Source organism: Silurus aristotelis (genome assembly GCF_946808225.1).
Source record: "Silurus aristotelis genome assembly, chromosome: 12".
Taxonomy (NCBI): Eukaryota; Metazoa; Chordata; class Actinopteri; order Siluriformes; family Siluridae; genus Silurus; species Silurus aristotelis.
In genome coordinates this window covers 5558291-5578418 of record NC_139585.1, presented here as the reverse complement: position 1 = coordinate 5578418, position 20128 = coordinate 5558291, and the positions used below count along the sequence as shown (strand labels likewise).

The window sequence follows — 20128 nt, the reverse complement described above, 5'->3', positions numbered from 1 at the left end:
AGACGTGTTCATCCAAAAATATACATTTGTTTATTGTAGAAAATCAGAATGAAATACTGAACGGTTTGGACAACGCAGATGATTACAGACTTCACAGTGAAGCTCTGATCCAAAAAGCTTATAAAGGAGTCGAATGTAAAAATCTTCGCACAGCTTCCAAGCGCGATTTTCCTCTCGCACGCTTCTGATCTCCTGATTAAGCTCCGTTGGCGAGGAAACACTACTCTTTGTAGCAGCCCTTCATGACAGAAACTAATGAATGTGTATGTAGACCTGGTCTGAATCTCCACTACACTCGTCCCTACACGCTGCGGGGCTTTATTAATACAGCTGTGCGGTCTCACCCGAGGTCTTCTACGATGTGCTCTAGTGGGTGGGCGGAGTCAGTGCACATGACAGATGCTGAAATCAAACGTCACAATTAAATACCAAAACAAGTACAAATTTTAGATGGCTTTCAGTAAATGTTATACTGCTTCATGTATTCGAGACAATTAAAGCATTATAGAATAAAATCCCAGATCTGGGCGAAATGAATAATGTATGTTTTGAATATTCATTAAGTAAAGATTCTAGACAGAGATGCACCAAGGATTCTGATTTCGATAGAAAACCGAGATTGGATTTCTTAATACGGGATGAGCGCGAGCTCTAAAAGCTTCTATAGCGCTGAACATGGAATGTTAAATTGATCATTTCATGAACCATTTACATTCATGGCATTTGGCAGACGTCCTTGTACACGGCGACTTACAATTATCTCATTTTGACACCTTGAGCAGTTGAGGGTTAAAGGTCAAGCACAAGGGCCCAGCAGTGGCAGTTTGGGGGTGCTGGAACTAGAACTCACGACCTTCCGCTTGAAACACTAATCTACCACTTTCCTCGCACCGTATGGACAAAAGTTTTGAAACAAGGGATTTTTTCAACCATATGTGATTCTCCCACAAACTTTTTTTTACCACAAAGTTGGAGGCACACAATTGTATTGGATGCCTTTGGATGCGCCCGAATGAAAGTTTTCCTTCACTTAAACTGACAAACCTTCCAGCATGACGATACCCCTGTGCAACATCATAAAAATATAGTACATGGGTTAGAGTTGAGGATTTTAAGTGGCCCCCTATAGAGCTCTGACCTGAACCTTAGTGAACACCTTAGAGTTAAATTTGAATACTGACTACGCTTCAAAATCTTCACAAAAGAGTGAACGAGATCATTAACAGCAAACAGGAACTAAATAAAGGAACTAAACTGTAGGGGAGGAGGTAGTAGCTCAGTGGTTAAGGCTCTGGGTTACTGATCAGAAGGTCGGTGGTTCAAGCCTCTGCATTGCCAAGCTGCCCCCCCCGTTCCCCCGTGCAAGGCCCTCAACCCTCTCCGCTCCAGGCTGTATCATGGCTGACCCTGTGCTCTGACCTCTGCTTCCCATCGCTGGGATATGTAAACAAATTTTTTACTGCGCTTTCTTTCTTAGTTGTGGAATGAAATGTTCAAAACACACTAATATGATCTTTAGGTGTAACTTTTGCCCACAAACTATATTTAGAAATTTCATGGAATTAAACAAACAAACAAAAAAATCCCTAAAAAAAACCCCTGCAATATGGCGATCCACATATCGGTCTCGTATCAGTACCAGGTGTCCGACTGGTGCATCCTGAACATTCATCAACGACACATTCACAGGGTATTGTTCATTTCAACCTCTGTGAATATCTAAACGACTGTTCCGGAAAATCAGCGTGTTCAGGCAAAAAAAGATTTACACTCCGAAACAAAAAGCAGATCAATGGACTAGAAATACAAGCTCAAAGAATTACAGTGCAGAGAAAAAGAACATTCATATGGCTGATATTTGTGTTCCCACATCCCACCATTTATGAACAACAATATTGAAAATTCAGCTTCCAAAAAAAAACCTAACGTTCATTATTTTACCACTAATAATTTGCTTCTAGGGGGAAAAAAACAAACCAAAACAAACAAAACCATGCTAACCAAGAGCCATATATGCTGTATATAAGAATGTAGGAGAAAGAAGCAAGGAGCAGATCTTAGCCTGGGGTAAGGCCAGCCTTTAGCAATAGAAGCCAAAGACTTCAATGTTTGGGACCTTAATTACTGTAGGTTGAACTGTGCATGCTGGGGCACTGGAGTTTCTGGGGCGATTGTGAAAAGAACTGGAAATCGCATAGATCAATATAGAGCACTATACAGGAGGCAGCAGTGACTGGGACACCGGCTTGGATAAATAAATCGTTTGGTTAATAGAATACTACTTCTGGTGTAATCTCGTGATGAACTTAATTTTTTTGTGATCTAGACATAAGAGTCAAAATAGAAATAGCTCTGTGCCGCAAACCATTCAAACGGCATCTCTCAAGCGTCAATCGGTAGCCTTGCAGAGGCACCGGACCCTCAAGTTGGCCGTAGATGAAATTGACTACACAATGAGGGTCCACTATATTGTCTTCTACAAAAAAGTTCCTGACAGAGTCCTTCTCAAGTGTCGGACACTTAAGTGTAAGTTGTCGATCACTGACAGACATGTGATCATCTATGATGCTGTGACGATACTGGCTCTAGAACATTTCTCTAGAACAGTTCTTTTGCCAAATACACAGAAAAATTAAGTACTGATCACAAGGAAACAATGTTTATGTCAAGATCACGAGAAAATTAAGTCGTGGTTTTGTTATGGCAAGAATAATTGTGTCGTGCTCACGAGATTTTAATAATACATGGCCTAGTAGGACTTTTATTAAAAACTTATTTTGAGTGCCACTAAAACCTCTATTTATATATACACTGTATATGTGTGTAATTAAGATGATTTTTGTGGCATCCAAAATGTGTGTGTGTGTGTGTGTGTATATATACACTATTTCCAAAGGTATTGGGTCACCTGGTCATAAGTACGGTATGTGATTTTTGAGCATTGCATTCGACATATAGTCCAAATTCACTCATAAGTCCCTCCACTCTTCTGGGAAGATGTTCCACTAGATTATGGAGTGTTTATGGATATTTGTGTTCATCAGCCACAAGAGTATGACGAAAGGCAGGTACTGATGTAAGTGAGGAGGACTGGGGTGCAGTCAGCTCTCATGTAGTCATGTTCAGTAGGGATGAGATCAGAGCTCTATAGCAGACCACTCAAGATCTTCCTCTCTAAAGCATGTTAAACAGATCTTCAAAGAGCTCACTTTGTGCACAGGGGCATCACCATGCTGGAACAGGTTTGGGTTTCCAAGTTCAAATGAATGCAAAATTGTATTTTAGCTCATCTAAAAGACATCCTGTACAACTGAGTGCCTCCAGAATTGTGGTAACAGTTTGGAAAAGAACCACAAATAGCAGGAAAATCAGGTGACCCAATACTTTTGGAAAAATATATAGTGTATATGCGCTTTGGTATCCATTTTGACCAATACATTTTTTGAGTGGAAATAATCTCTCTCTATACATAATGGTACTTATACATAGCCTAAATTCACAGGGCATTATGGGTAATACTACTGTGATATGTCTAACTAAAACGAAGATTAAGACGATCCAAAATGGCTGCACCCAAAACGGTTTACTATCAGGTGAACTGTGAGCAAACGGAGCTTTGAGGTACTCTTTGCAAACCGAAATATTTTTCTGAGATTTTAATTCAATATTAAAGCTACACTTGATCCGAGTTGAAAGAGGCACATTAAAGTTAGAGGGTACTGTAGTCCTATTTGTAGTTTCTATGTGACAGTTTAAATGCTGTGCCTCCTGAACATTCCTGATTGCAGTCATGACAAATCATAACATTCGTTGGATCCAACACAAGGCCAGGTGATGTCTCTAAGGGGGGTTTTGAGTTGAGGAGTAGTGTTAGGCATGGGTAAAATAAGAGATTGGCGCAGAAAGTGTGTAAGCGTTCGGGTTGTTCGGTCTTGCCCGTATTTGCTTCCTAAGATCAGTGGAGTTTGTGTGTGTGAGAACTAAATGCTGAGGTAAAAAGGTTTTACATGACCATTTCAAACCTTCTCCTGGAGATCCTGCTAAGTAAAAAAGCAGCCAGATGAACCAGTCAAGCTTAGATTACATCATAATTAAAAATGTTTGATATTTTATTTATATTATATATATATATATATATATATATATATATATATATATATATATATATATATATATATATATATATATATATAAAAAATATACACTGAACCAATGCTAGCTGGTACAACTTGTAACTTGCAATCCCACCTGGCTACGATCAAGCTTGCTTACTACTGGTGCGATGGGCTGCAGGAGTGTTGGATTTGTGCTAAAATTGAACTAAATCTCCAGGAGGAGGATGGGAGCGATGTTCAGTGCTAAGCATAGAGGAATGGATCAGCATTATATGGCTATTAATTAGGACTGGGAAGGATTTAGGCTCTGCTGATGCTCGGCGCACACGGGGCATTCGGCCAAGGCCGTGCAACGTTCGCAACACACACCGTGCTGACATGGCAATGCCACGGATCCCAACTCCTCGCACGACACGCAATATAACCGCTGCTTCCTGTACACGGCCTGAGAGAGAGAAAGAAGGGAGGGGGGGAGAAAAAAAAACAAAACAGGAACTGTTGAAACCAATCCTCATCAACTTCCCCTCATACTCAGCTAAGTGAATGGGGAAGTCAACAAGGGTGTGGTTAAAACACTAAAAACTGTATATTAGTGTGTGTGCGTGCGTGTGGTACCTGTTCTACTGTCCGTAAGCAGGTGCATATCTGAGTTTGCAGGCTGCATATGGAGCTAAGAGGGAGTTTGTGCAACAGCTGGAGCTGGTGGAGCTGCAGTCGTGGGTTATCAGAGCTGCGCAAGCTCTCCACCGCCTCTTCCAGGAGCGAGACCTGTTCCTGGGCTTCCTCTTCAGCCTGACGCGCTCTGTCCGCCTCTAACCCCAACCGGCCCGCCAGCAACAGAGCCTCTTCAGCATCCGCCTTCAGTACTGCCCATGACTACACACAATGACACATCAACACACACCCACACACCTGTAGAAAAGTACTTTCAATGTACAATCTGTAATTAACAGCTGTTGAACCGATTAATCAATCATTTTTTTAATGGATACTGGTTAAACGAACAAACAAACAACACTTCATGTAAAGTAGTATTAAACTTCATTACAAAAAATGATAATAATTAAATTATAAATATAGCGCTCTCCGTGCAGCGCGTCGTCTTGCGTGTAAAAACAAAGACGTTGTGTTGGTGATTCACCTCTAGAGGGTGCCTGACAATGACGCAACCGGAAGCCGGAAAAACTATCAGCATGCATTTCTGCCTATATCCGACAGTTCCAGCATAAAACTATCGGTACCGATTAATCGGGCGACCTCCAACTGTAAGATTGTTGGAATGGTCCAAACCCACCTGAGACATTTGCCTCCAGCTGTGGTCCCAGTGCTTCAGCAACCTATGAGACTCCTCCACTTCCTGTTTGAGACGGGAGGCCTCGGAGAACATGGTTCCAGTGGAGAGCAGGGCTGGGGGTGTCCCGGGAGAACAGCCCAAGGGAAAATGTTCCCAGATGCTACTGCTCATTCCATTTAAACCTACACATTACATATGGTAAGTTAGTCTACATGGTTCATTGGTACTGTCTGGGCTTTAGTTACAGAACGACCTTGTGACTATCAACACCCTCTGACCAATCAGATGCACAAATTCAACATAATATAACTGCAAACCTGAAGAAGTATACAAACCTAAAGAGTTATGAGACGATCCTAAAAAATTGCTCTCTGATTGGGTGGGCGGTGGTAACTGGGCAGACAGAAATGGAGAAGGGTGAGCTCGGATCGGAGGAGAAGGAGAGGCGGATCTAAAAGGGGAGGGACTGCTGAGGGATCCAGGGATGTTAACAGGAGCTGAACTCTGAAGCTGACTTCCTCCTGTTTAGAGCAACAAAACATAAGTTAAAAAAAAAATAACACCAGTCCACTATGCTGTGAAAAAATAAAAATAAAAAAAGCCGAATTAGCAAGATGCGTTTAATATGTATATCCGAAGGCTGGTCATGATAACGGCCTCTCTTGCAAAAATAATTGTGGTAAATGAAAAATGTTTAATATAATGTTAATATAATAGCTTCATAAGGCACATACAGCCAATTTAAAGAGCAATAAACCTATAATTGTCATGAATACAAAGACATTAGAACTGGAACAGCAATTCAAATGAAATATCCCAAATCTGCATGTTCAATAACTATTTAATTCACTGTTCAGCTGTAGCTCATGCAGGTCAATCCCCAGACATAAAAAGCTAAAAGCTGTAAATGTAAAGTGATGTAAGTGATGCTCACCTAACATGAGTCCAATGCTGGGCATGGAGCTGCTCTCCAGACTTTTCTCCAGAGCTGACACTCCAAAAGCATTTAGGTCAAGATCATCCAGTGCTGACTCTGGTCCAAAATAAAAAAACACCACATGTAAACCCATAGTACCAGGAACAAGGCCCCCAAACCTTTTTCACCACGTCTCCAGAGTCTCCAGTATCAGTGCTTTGTAACACACAATAGTTCGTGGCTTTAAGCTTCTTATAGATTTCAAGTAACAAAAGTGTAAGATGATTGATGAAGGTGGGTCACATATAGAGTCTGGTTTCTCTCAGTTTCTTCCTACCATCTAATGGAGTTTTCCTAGCCACTGTCGCCATAGTAACCTTATAGAGACTACTTTATAAATTGAATGCATATTTTCAATCTGTTTCTGTAGAGCTAAAACTATTTGGGAATATGTTCATTGCAAAAAGCAAACAAAATTGAAATGATTTTCTCTGCTACATCAGACTTCCTCTTACAATACCACAGCTCCTCTCTCAGCACCCTGTCGTACGCTTTCTTTAAATCCACAAACACACAATGCAACTGATCTTCTCTATACTTCTCCATCAACATTCTCAAAGCAAATAAGGCGTCTGTGGTGCTCTTCCTCTGCATGAAACCATACTGTTGTTCACAGATGGTCACCTCTTCTCTCAGCCTGGCTTCAACTACTCTTTCCCATAACTTCATGGTGTGACTGATCAACTTAATTCCCCTGTAGTTACTGCAGTTCTACACATCTCCAATACTGCTTTCTCTTATTTTATATTTATACTTTATTCATTAACAGCACTCAGGTCTACTGACCTACTACAGACTCCACGGTGTCGCTGGTGGGGTAGAAAGGCAGTGCATTGGCATTCATGCTAGATGAAGGTGCAGGACTGGGGGGAGTCGCCGCCAGGCTGGAGGGCACGCTGGATGACAGACTGAGTGGGCTCCCCACGGGCAGGAACACAGAGAGCTCCTACAGCAGCAGACCATTAAAAAACACAACATAAATGTTTATAAAAAAAAAAAAAACCTACAAGAAATCCGTAATGATAATCAGATAAATCTTAAGATGATGTTAAAAGAGGTCAAGTAAAATCTGAATACCGGCTTGCTGTGTAACCCGATTTCTTTATTGCGGTGTTCCATTGCATATGTCTTCTGTTTTGCCTAATAAAGAAAATAAAAATAAAAAACAGGATTTAAATAATAAACCGCCTTGGAGAAAGATGGACAAGTCATTAATAGCTTTTCAGTGGATAAAGTCATGGAGATACAAGTCAAAAGATTCACTCATTGTCCACAACAAACATCATAATGAAGAAAAAGCCTCAGAAATATGGCCTGATTATTGGTGCCAAATACGTTAAGGTTAGAGATTTGGGTTAGCTGGACTAAGTATTTCAAATTCTGTTGATTTTGATTCATCGGTTATGCCGATTAATTGGCACAGATAGTTGATTTGCTAGAACCATCGGCTAGAAATCCATATCGATAGTTTTTCCGGGTTGCGTCCTTTGGTGACGCAGCTGAGAAGGTACGCTGTCATTACGAGAGGCGCCTCTAGGGGCGAATCACTGACGCTACGTGTTTGTTTTTACATGCAAGACCGTGCGCTGCATGGAGTGAGCATAATGCACAAAAAGAGATATATTACATTAATTTATTCATTATAGAATTATATTTGTTAATTAATATTCCTATTTATTTGATTAACACACTTTTAATGATTCAGTACTGTTTTTTGTAATAAAAGGTTGTATTATGTATAATAAAATATAACATAATATTTTACATGGAGTGTTATGTTTTGTTGTTTTTTAATCCAGTATCCATTTTAAAAAACTATTGGTTAATTAATCGGTTATCAGCAATTACGATCCTATTTAGCTATTGGCCAAATTTATCGATCGACCTCTTTTACACAGCTTTTACACAGAACAGTGTTTTAGCCTGGAAAATACGGTAATGAGAATTTAATGTGTATATGAATCCAAACCCCAATTTCACAAGTCTACACAGACAATTTACTTAAAGAAAAAATGAAAATAGAAAATATTCCACAAAACCTGATCCTCTCTCTCAAAGCCTGGAGCTTTCCCATAACCCCCTTCTCCTGCCCAGATGGAATTGAGCGGATCCAAAATGGAGGTCTCTTCATACAGAATCCTTCCCAAAAGGCTTTGCTCAGCGTTGTCAGCGAATGCTGAAATGAAGGCTGAGGGTGAGGAGCTGCACTCTGGGAAAGGATGATTATCACTCACACTCACTTCTGGAGAAAGTGAAGAAACATTCATCATATAAATGATCATAAATCAATTTTTTTTTTACTTAATAGCATACATAGTGTATACATTTTTATAAGAAAATATTACATTGAAAGTTAAACTCCTGACACTAGTTGATGGTGTGAAGGTAGACTGGTGTACTGTTGGACTTGGTGATGTTACACATGGTCTGCTTAAGAAGTAATTGGTAAAATGACGGAGTTCTTACTCTCGAGGTGGGCAAATGCGCAGAAAGGCCCTCTGGGACAGCTGCCACTCTGCTGCATATCGTTGCATTTGCTGGATTTGTAGATCTGCATGAAGAACCACAGCGGATTAGACAGGCAGTAATGGTGTCACCTCTTACAATTTAATCTACTCATCAGTGTTTTTTTTTTCTTTTTAATGCACAATTTTCAGTTTATTTTGATATATTAGCTATCGATTGTTTTAGCGATCGAATATTCTACAATGTTTTTTTACAATCCATAATTGTACGACGTACGAGATTCATTGGCAGATCAAATTGCTATATACTCTTGTTTCTTTTGGGCGACTGCTGATTCAGGAGCGGTGTACTGTACCTCAGGGTGGAACTGCTGCTCTGTACGAGTGTGACAGTACTGGCAGCTCTCGCCGCTCTCACACTTACTCGGGTCACCCCACTCATCACTGTGCTTCACTGAAGGACACGGCAAGGCCCTGCGCACACAAACATGTACCAGGGACATTAACGGGTTTAAGATGACACTGATGTTTGCAGTGGGCGTGTCTTAATTAAAAAAACTTAATATATATAAATTATTACATTATTGTGTGACAATCAGATTCACCATAAAACTCATATGGAAATCATGTATGTAGGTTAGTGTGGTTTCAGTTAATAATCAGGCAGCGCAATAATACAGACCAGACATTAAACTGAACTACTGATGCTTCCAGACAATCAGATCAAGCATTCAGACTGACCATAAAAAAAAACGAATAAATCATACCATAAGACCATAAAAATAGCTGGCTAACAATACTTCAGTAAATGTTGTATCCTGGGTCTTTACTGAACGTAGAAAATAATTCAAATGCCGCGAAATGTGCTTCACTGATGTAGAAGAACTTTCACAGAACAGTCTGTATGCAAGTTAGACTATACAGGGTACAATTTATTTGTAAGATGCATTAATGTTCAAATGAAACTAAATAATTGCAAGAATAAAAAGAAATAATTAAAAAATACAATAAAGTAAAAAATTAAAAATAAAAAAAATTGACTATCTAAAAAGGGAAAAAAAAAATACAATTGATAAAAAATTAAAAAAACACTTTACTGCCTATTGAATCTATACCTGAATTTTTCCTTAATCAAATACTGTCAACAAAAAATACACCCAAATTATGTGGAAGTAGTTCTATTTCAGTTTCCTGCAGCTAAATCTCAAAAATTTTAAAAAGCGTCCTATAGTAAACACATGTTTAGTGTATGAAATGTAAATATGTAAAATACATATACGGTGACAAGAAATGACTATGCAAATCGGTCAATATACATAAATATTTTTAGCAGTCATTTGGTCCACGGTTAGTTTTTTTTCTTAAATCCCAATAAAAAATTTTTTAAAAACCCTGCCAAATACGACACATTCGTTCCTTTTTATGATTTAATATTCAAAGCAGAAAAAGAAGAGAGCGGCTTTTTATTGTTTCTGAGCCACCCAAAAAAAAAAAACATTTAATAAAACTAAATAAATAAATACATACATTTGTATTCTTTTTCTCTATTGGTGTAATTATAGTGGGGTGTGACCCTAATCTCACCATACTAAATATGATCAATGCCCTAAAGTGCACAATATCGCCAATGTAGCATCCAATCGAACCGGAGATCGAATCCTAACCTGGAACTAAAAGGGAATTTTATAAATGATTCCGTATATTTAATTGCGTATTACTCCTATGGAAGAATACCTGTATTTGTGCTTGTGAGGGCAGCGTCTGCGGTCTTTGCTGTTGTGGTAGTAGGGGCAGGCGTAACCTTGTCGACACAGACGAGGAGGCTTTTTACAGAGCTCAGTCTTATAGTGCGACAACACGTAGCTGTTATCTGCAGACAGCCAGGAGGAAAAAGGTTCACAGCACAATATCATATAACATATACATTCTATTTATTACTCTTAGGGTTATAAGATGATTCAAGTACTTGAATGTGATTTCATATTTTAAAAACAGCCTGTAAAAGAACACCAGTTTGGACCTAAAAGTTAAGGGTGTGCAATATTAACAACAAAAAAAAACAATTATTATATCTCATATCGTTAACGATAATTAGATAATTGTTCATTGTTTGGTGGTCAGTTCACAGCATTACCAGATTTCCAGGAACTTTCTTTTCTAATATCTTAAATAGATTTTTACCTTTTATGGGTTTTTTGTTTTAGTTTTGTTTTTGTTTTACCTTTAATAATTTTTTTTTTTTAATAAACAAATGTGCATCTTTTTGACATGTTTTATTCTAAAAAAGACATTTTGGCTGTTAGCAAGCAAATAAAATCAATATTTTATAATATAATATAAATTGTATCAAATATTTTAGGAAAACAAATTAGGAAATTTCCGGACTATTAAGCGCACCCATATATAAGCTATATAAGAATTTTATAAAGATTTTTATTTTTAACATAAATAAGCCGCACCTGTCTATAAGCCTACACTGAAACTAATATGCTTTACACAGGCTTTAATGAAAGACACGTTACACACGGTGTAACGGTCGAAATATGTTGCGCTTCCTTTAGGAGCATAGCGGTATTTAGGGAATAGCATGCCACTGCATTTTTCCAGTATTACTGCATGTGTGCAAGACCGAGGAATATGTAGGAATAATATATTATTTTTTGATGCTCATTTCTAAGTTTCTTTGACTAAACCGTAACGCTGTTGCCAAGAAAAATAAAAAAGCACAAGTTTTGGAAACCTGTCTGTGCTTATATGATTTCTGTTGTAACTGGAGTTAGCGAGCTCTCCCTTCACCCAGACTCAATGCGTTACATTGGTCTAATGTTATGGGGTTCAGCTTTTTGGCTTGAAGTTTGTGAAAGCGGGAAAAACCCAGGAAAAATCCATAAATTAGCCGCTTTGTAGTTTAAGCCGCGGGGTTCAAAACGTGGGAAAAAAGTAGCGGCTTATAGTCCGGAAAATACGGGTGTGTATATATATATATATATACAGTGAGGAAAATAAGTATTTGAACACCCTGCTATTTTGCAAGTTTTCCCACTTAGAAATCATGGAGGGGTCTGAAATTGTCATCGTAGGTGCATGTCCACTGTGAGAGACATAATCTAAAAAAAAAAATCCAGCAATAACAATGTATGATTTTTTAACTATTTATTTGTATGATACAGCTGCAAATAAGTATTTGAACACCTGAGAAAGTCAATGTTAATATTTGGTACAGGAGCCTTTGTTTGCAATTACAGAGGTCAAATGTTTCCTGTAGTTTTTCACCAGGTTTGCACACACTGCAGGAGGGATTTTGGCCCACTCCTCCACACAGATCTTCTCTAGATCAGTCAGGTTTCTGGCCTGTCACTGAGAAACACGGAGTTTGAGCTTCCTCCAAAGATTCTCTATTGGGTTTAGGTCTGGAGACTGGCTAGGCCACGCCAGAACCTTGATATGCTTCTTACAGAGCCACTCCTTGGTTATCCTGGCTGTGTGCTTCAGGTCATTGTCATGTTGGAAGACCCAGCCTCGACCCATCTTCAATGCTCTAACTGAGGGAAGGAGGTTGTTCCCCAAAATCTCGCAATACATGGCCCCGGTCATCCTCTTCTTAATACAGTGCAGTCGCCCTGTCCCATGTGCAGAAAAACACCCCCAAAGCATGATGCTACCACCCCCATGCTTCACAGTAGGGATGGTGTTCTTGGGATGGTACTCATCATTCTTCTTCCTCCAAACACGTTTAGTGGAATTATGACCCAAAAGTTCTATTTTGGTCTCATCTGACCACAGGACTTTCTCCAATGACTCCTCTGGATCATCCAAATGGTCATTGGCAAACTTAAGACGTGCCTGGACATGTGCTGGTTTAAGCAGGGGAACCTTCCGTGCCATGCATGATTTCAAACCATGACGTCTTAGTGTATTACCAACTGTAACCTTGGAAACGGTGGTCCCAGCTCTTTTCAGGTCATTGACCAGCTCCTTCCGTGTAGTTCTGGGCTGATTTCTCACCTTCCTTAGGATCATTGAGACCCCACGAGGTGAGATCTTGCATGGAGCCCCAGTCTGAGGGAGATTGACAGTCATGTTTAGCTTCTTCCATTTTCTAATGATTGCTCCAACAGTGGACCTTTTTTCACCAAGCTGCTTGGCAATTTCCCCGTAGCCCTTTCCAGCCTTGTAGAGGTGTACAATTTTGTCTCTAGTGTCTTTGGACAGCTCTTTGGTCTTGGCCATGTTAGTAGTTGGATTCTTACTGATTGTATGGGGTGGACAGGTGTCTTTATGCAGCTAACGACCTCAAACAGGTGCATCTAATTTAGGATAATAAATGTAGTGGAGGTGGACATTTTAAAGGCAGACTAACAGGTCTTTGAGGGTCAGAATTCTAGCTGATAGACAGGTGTTCAAATACTTATTTGCAGCTGTATCATACAAATAAATAGTTTAAAAATCATATATTGTGATTTCTGGATTTTTTTTTTTAGATTATGTCTCTCACAGTGGACATGCACGTACGATGACAATTTCAGACCCCTCCATGATTTCTAAGTGGGAGAACTTGCAAAATAACAGGGTGTTCAAATACTTATTTTCCTCACTGTATATATATATATATATATATATATATATATATATATATATATATATATATATATATATATATATATATATATAATAAAAAAACACACTTCGCATGCAATATTGATTAACTGCAACAAATTATATAAAATTGACATTTTCTGCCCCATACCTTACATTTTGTTATCGTTCTAAACTCATTTTAATAGCCAATCGTGCAGGAAAAGAACATGAGTGCACGAGTCTAACCTGCTAAAAGAACAATTACGATGTGATCGTACACAATAACACATCGTACGCTGAATTACAATGTGCACTGAAGTGATGGGTACGATGCATGAGAAGATGCAATACTACTGATGATCCTCACCCTGCCATCGGGGCTCCTCGCTCAGAGTCTTCTCTATAAGAGCAGCGCTGGCCACTAATCCGGACTGTCCGTCCCCCACTCCGCTCTCCATCAACCCCGACCCGGTCTGAACCTCTAGAGTCTGGACCTCCCTGCAAGATATTTACATTATTATGCTTCACTCTTCTTCACGTCTGTCCAAGACAACATGTGTGTGTGTGTGTGTGTGTGTGTGTGTGTGTGTGTGTGTGTGTGTGTGATACCTGACATCATAGACGGGACATCGCAAGTCATGAGAGCCGTGAGCAAAAGCACAGTGGGGGCCGTTTTTACTGCAATGGCCTTTCGTATCTGTCTCATGAATACAGGAGCCGGTCTTATAGTAGCGCAGGTGATAGCGCCTCTCCGTGTCTCCGGCTGTCCGGTGCAGGTAAGGACATCTAGATGTGAACAAGACAAAGCACATGATGAGAGATAAAAATACAAGGTAGGTTTAATTTGAGAGCCTGAAATTTTTTTATTTATACAAACAGTGGTGTGAAAAAGTGACTTATTTCCTGATTTCTTATTTTTTTTGCATGTTTGTCACACTAATGTTTTAGAGCATCAAACTAATTTAAATATTAGTAAAAGATAACACAAGTGAACACAACATGCAGTTTTTAAATGAAGGTTTTTATTATTGAGGGGAAACAAAATCCAAAACTACATGGCCCCGTGTGAAAAAGTGTTTGCCCCCCTGTTAAAACTGTGGTTTATCACACCTGAGTTCAATTTGTCTCACCACACCCAGGCCTGATTACTGCCACACCTGTTCATAATCAAGAAATCTCTTAAATAGGATCTCCATGACAATGCGAAGTAGATCAAAAGATCCTCAAAAGCTAGATTCTCATGCTGAGGATCAGAGAATTTCAGAAACAAATGAGAAAGAAAGTAATTGAGATCTATCAGTATGGAAAAGGTTATAAAGCCATTTCTAAAGCATTGGGACTCCAGTGAAACACAGTGAGAGCTATTATAAACAAATGACAAAAACATGGAACAGTGGAGAACCTTCCCAGGAGTGACCGGCCGACCTAAATTACCCCAAGAGCACAGCGATGACTCATCCAAGAGGTCACAAAAGACCCCACAACAACATCTGAAGAACTGCAGGTCTTACTTGCCTCAGTTAAGGTCAGTGCTCATGACTCCACCATAAAAAAGAGACTGGGAAAAATGGTCTGCATGGCAGAGTTCTATGATGAAAACCACTGCTGAGCAAAAAAAGTCTCGTCTTAGTTTTGCCAGAAAACATCTTGATGATCCCCAAGTCTTTTGGGGAAATACTCTGTGGACTGGCGAGACAAAAGTTGAACTTTCTGGAAGATGTGTCCCATTACGTCTGGCGTTAAAGTAACACCGCATTTCAGAAAAGGAACATCATACCAACAGTAAAATATGGTGGTGGTAGTGTGATGGTCTGAGGCTGTTTTGCTGCTTCAGGACCTGGAAGACTTGCTGTGATAAATGGAAACATGAGTTCTGCTGTTTACCAAAAAAAAAAAAATCCTGAAGGAGAATGTCCGGCCATATGTTCCTGACCTCAAGCTGAAGCGAACTTGGGTTCTGTAGCAGGACAATGATCCAAAACACACCAGCAAGTTCACCTCTGAATGGCTGAAGAAAAACAAAATGAAGACTTTGGAGTGGCCTAGTCAAAGTCCTGACCTGAATCCTATTGAGATGCTGTGGCGTGACCTTGAAAAGGCAGTTCATGCTGGAAAAACCTCCAATGTGGCTGAATTACAACAATTCTTCATAGACGAATGGACCAAAATTCCTTCACAGCGTAGTAACAGACTCATTACAAGGTTTCCCAAACGCTTGTTTGTAGTTGTTGCTGCTAAGGGAGGCCCAACCAGTTATTAGGTTTAGGGGGAAAACACTTTCACACGGGGCCATGTAGTTTTGGATTTTGTTTTCCCTCAATTATAAAAACCTTCATTCAAAAACTGCATGTTGTGTTCACTTGTGTTATCTTTTACTAACATTTAAATAAGTTTGATGATCTGAAACATACAAAAAAAAAATAATAAAAAAAGGAGGGGGAAACACTTGCCATCACACCACTGTATATATAAATATACACAATCTACGACAAAGGCTCAGGACCAGAGTTTACATGAACAGTTCAGCATTTAAGCACCCATCACTGATCAGTACATCCCAACAATGATGGAACTGTAACTAATGGACATTCAAGGTCATCCAAATGAGGATGGGTTCCCTTTTGGTTCTGGTTTCTCTCAAGGTTTCACCCTCATGAAGCTTAGGGAGGTGTTTCCACTGACTTAAGTAAACTTAGAGGCACAAAAATATCATTAAAAAATTTTTAGAACCTCTTTATGTCTTTAAAGCTGCTTTGGGATGGCTTTTAAAATCTGCCCTTTATATATGCCTACAATAGTAAAACGTAGGTGATAAGCTTTCGATGCTTTCCACATGACAAGGAATTACATCAAAGAGCTTAAACTGAAAAACGCTGAACTATTTTTTCAACAGCAACACATTTGCGAATTTCCCTCGTACAACAAAGAACAACGTAACATGGACAGTTAGGCTTAACGTTTAAAACCATGCTTTTTTTGGGGAGTAGGTGCTCAAAGGTCGTCCTCTTCTTACTCGTCTCCGTCGGGGCAGGTGCCCGTGCCCTCGTCGTACTTGGCGCAGTAAACATCGGGACTGTAGTTGAACGAGCCGTCCCGCCTGCGGATAGGCCGTCTCCGTCTCTGGTTCAGGAAGTGCCAATGGAAGCAGGTGAAGGGCCGGTGCTGAGTGCACTTGTGCTGTACGAACAGAGGACACTGCTCCGTCCTAAACTCCTTTAGATATCTGAAAGGGGAAAACAAGAGGGTGGGGCCAATACACAAATTTTAACAGAAATGTTTTCATTATTATTACTATTATTATTATTTTTTTTTTTTAGGTTAAATGGCTAGATGTAGGCATACTCTATAGGGACATTTTAGCCCAATATTTCGAGCACATACCCCCAAAATTCGCATTTTTCAGTGTATATAAAAACGTATATTCAGGATCAAAGAGCGTGTGGGCGTGTCTACTTTACATATCATGCATATTCATTAATTCGCAGCTTTACTTTTAAATTTTTACAGCTTTGTAGACATTTTTAAAACGCTTATTGAACAAATTTTTTTTTTACTATTATTGTTTTGGGTTATAATGTCCACATGTACTTTGAGAGTACTATTAGAGATTTATTATATATGATTAGAGTTTATATGGCTTATACAGCGATTATACACACACACACACACACACACACACACACACACACACACACAAATATATAATATATTATATATACACACACACATACATAAAATAACATTTAATACTGAATTAAGCAAGTGGTTATTCGACATAAAATGAATGTATAAATAAAATTAAAAAAATGGCGAGTTAACTTTTTAAAAAACTTGCTACCCTTTCCAAACGACTGCATGAAGGATATAAAGTGCACTATCTAGGGCACTAGACGCCGTTATGTAGAACAGGATGTAGGGCACTGAATGTAGGAAGTATAAAGTGGATTGGGACTGTGTGTATATGTGTGTGTAGGCCTGAATAAAGGAAGAGAGATGGGGTTTAATGGACAATAAGGCACGTAAACATGTTACAGAACAATTTCAGAGCGTGTGTGTGTGTAAAACGTACGTGTAGTGCTGGGGCTTCTCGGTCTGTGCCTGCAGAGCGTTGGCGGGAGAAGACAAAGGCGGTGAAGAGGAGGAGGAGGATGATGAAGCTCCTTGGTTGCCTGCCGGTGCACTGGCCTGTCCAAGCGCTTTGGACATCTTTATATTCCAATAAAAATCACCGCCATCCAACTATTTAAGCTAAAAATTATTACGAGCTCCCAAGCCTGCTTTCTTTTTCGAACTGCGCATGCGCCGAGTATCCCTCCCCCTCCCTCCCCACGTGTGATTTTATTATTATTTTTTTTTAAATGAAAAGAACTTCCGGGTTCATATTGATGACGTTCGAACAAAATTAACGCCACTATCACCGAAAAGTGTTAATATTAGATATAAATAATCTTTATTCTGCAGAGAGAGGTTGAGATAAAATATGAAACTGACCATAGGCTCGTTTGCAGAAAGTAATTTATATATATATATATATATTAGTGATTTTCCTGCATAAACAATACTGAGGTTCTTCTCCTTGAAGAGATTTCACCCTGATCTACTTCATTAGACCACCACACTGATCAGGCCTAACTTTATGAGCACCTGTCTAATATTGTGTTTGTCCCCCTTTTTACTGCTGTTTTGGAGACGCTCTGACCCAGTCGTCTAGCCACAATTTAGCCCTTTACAAACTTACTCAAATCCTTACGCGTTCCCATTTTTCCTGCTTCTATCAAATCAGATTTAAGAACAAAATGTTCACTTGCTGCCTAATACATCTCACCTACTAACATGTGCCATGATGAAGAGATAATCAGTGATATTCACTGACCAGTCATAATGGTATAATGTCATAATGTTAATAAATATATATATATTTAAGATTATCAACCTAATTTAAATGTTAGTAAAAGATAACACAACTGAACACAACAAATGAAGGTTTTTATTATTGAGGGAAAACTAAATCCAATACTACATGGCCCTGTGTGAAAGTGTTTGCCCTCTAAACCTAATAACTGGTTGCGCTGCCCTTAACAGCAACAACTGCAATCAAGCGTTTGTGATAACTTGTAATGAGTTATCACAAAACTTCATTTTGTTTTTCTTCAGCCATTTAGAGGTGGACTTGCTGGTGTGTTTTGGATCATTGTCCTGCTACAGAACCCAAGTTCACTTCAGCTTGAGGTCAGGAACAGATAGCCAGACATTCTCCTTCAGGATTTTTTGGTAAACAGCAGAACTCATGTTTCCATTTATCACAGCAAGTCTTCCAGGTCCTGAAGCAGCAAAACGGCCTCAGACCATCACACTACCACCACCATATTTTACTGTGGGTATGATGTTCCTTTTTTAAAATGTGGTGTTACTTTTACGCCAGACGTAATGGGACCCACCTTCCAAGAAGTTAAACTTTTCAGTCAGTCCACAGAGTATTTTCCCAAAAGTCTCATCAAGGGGATCATGAAATGTTTTCTGGCAAAACTGGGACGAGCCTTTATGTTCTTTTAGCTCAGCAGCGGTTTTCGTCTTGGAACTCTGCCATGAAGACCATTTTTGCCGTCTCTTTTTTATGGTGGCGTCATGAACACTGACCTTAACTGAGGCAAGTGAGGTCTGCAGCTCTTTGAATGTTGTTGTGGGGTCTTTAGTGACCTCTTGGATAAGTCGTCGCTGTGTAAATTTGGTCAGCCGGCCACTCCTGGGAAGGTTCTCCACTGTTCCATGTTTTTGCCATTTATGAATAATGGCTCTCACTGTGGTTCACTGGAGTCCCAAAGCTATAGAAATTACTTTATAACCTTTTCCAGACTAATAAACTCTGCTGCAGTTTATTAGAATTATCTCAAATCTACATAAATGATTATTGATGGAAATTAGATAAGTGAAAACATTTTTGAAAAAAAAAATCTTATATATAGTCAGCTTGGGTAAATATATAAAATTATATTTTATAATATTTTATAAAAATAAAATAGAATAAATCAAATGAAACACTTTTATTATGTTAATTAAACTGAGTAATCGATTAAATTGGCACTAATTAAATTGAATAAATACAATTAAATAAATGGAAAAAATAAATTAAATAGTTTACATTTGTTAGCCCTCATTTGGGTAATACAGATATGTATGTAAGTGTGTGTTGTACATTTGATATTTTAGATTCTAAAGATATGATCTATTTAACTGTTCAACTATTTTCAGCTTACTTTAACAAATATGTCTCCATTCATTCACACCCTTGATATGCGGAACTGTCAGGATTTTGCAGCTGAACATGCAACGCTAAAGAATCCATATCCCTAGCCACTAGCCACTTCCTGGTTAGCGGCTAACGCTAGTGCTATGGATTTGTTAACATTTTCATGCATGCGCAAAACAAATTTTATTTCCCTTACGGAGTGAGTAGCCACAGTGACACTGCGCTAACTCTAGTTTTTTTAATACCCCTGACATTGTTGTGTATGTTTATTCAAGCTTAATAATAATAAGGGCAAGGCTGAGACTAACCAAAATGGCTGTCCTCCACTTAATACGTTCCTGAGGGAAGTCAGATTTTAACTCCATTTGTAAAAAGAATTGCATTCGGTACACATTTCAGTATTTATACGTGTACTATTTTTTTTTTTTAAATGCACACACACACACACACACA

At 39.0% G+C, this 20128-nt stretch overlaps 1 protein-coding gene across 1 annotated transcript; it reads right to left on the bottom strand.

Moving 5' to 3' along the window:
- Positions 1-7: 7 nt before the first annotated feature.
- On the bottom strand, positions 8-17757 carry unk (unk zinc finger). The gene is made up of 15 exons (XM_083556491.1): positions 17498-17757; positions 16442-16651; positions 14038-14214; positions 13796-13926; positions 10585-10720; positions 9207-9324; positions 8852-8936; positions 8425-8627; positions 7463-7525; positions 7172-7331; positions 6344-6442; positions 5745-5930; positions 5410-5591; positions 4731-4991; positions 8-4560 (listed from the first exon to the last, which is right to left on the bottom strand). The coding sequence occupies exons 1-15, from the start codon at positions 17632-17634 to the stop codon at positions 4399-4401; spliced, it is 2310 nt and encodes a 769-aa protein (XP_083412617.1). The 5' UTR covers positions 17635-17757; the 3' UTR covers positions 8-4398.
- Positions 17758-20128: the final 2371 nt, after the last annotated feature.

What these genes read in the sequence shown, in the direction of transcription:
- unk (XM_083556491.1), bottom strand. Translation starts at nt 17,634, where the DNA reads ATGTCCAAAGCGCTTGGACAGGCCAGTGCACCGGCAGGCAACCAAGGA. An exon ending in TGTCCCGTCTATGATGTCAG is followed by an intron (nt 13,927 to 14,037) that starts GTATCACACACA and finishes AATATCTTGCAG; the next exon opens with GGAGGTCCAGACTCTAGAGG. An exon ending in GCTTACGGACAGTAGAACAG is followed by an intron (nt 4,561 to 4,730) that starts GTACCACACGCA and finishes TCTCTCTCTCAG; the next exon opens with GCCGTGTACAGGAAGCAGCG.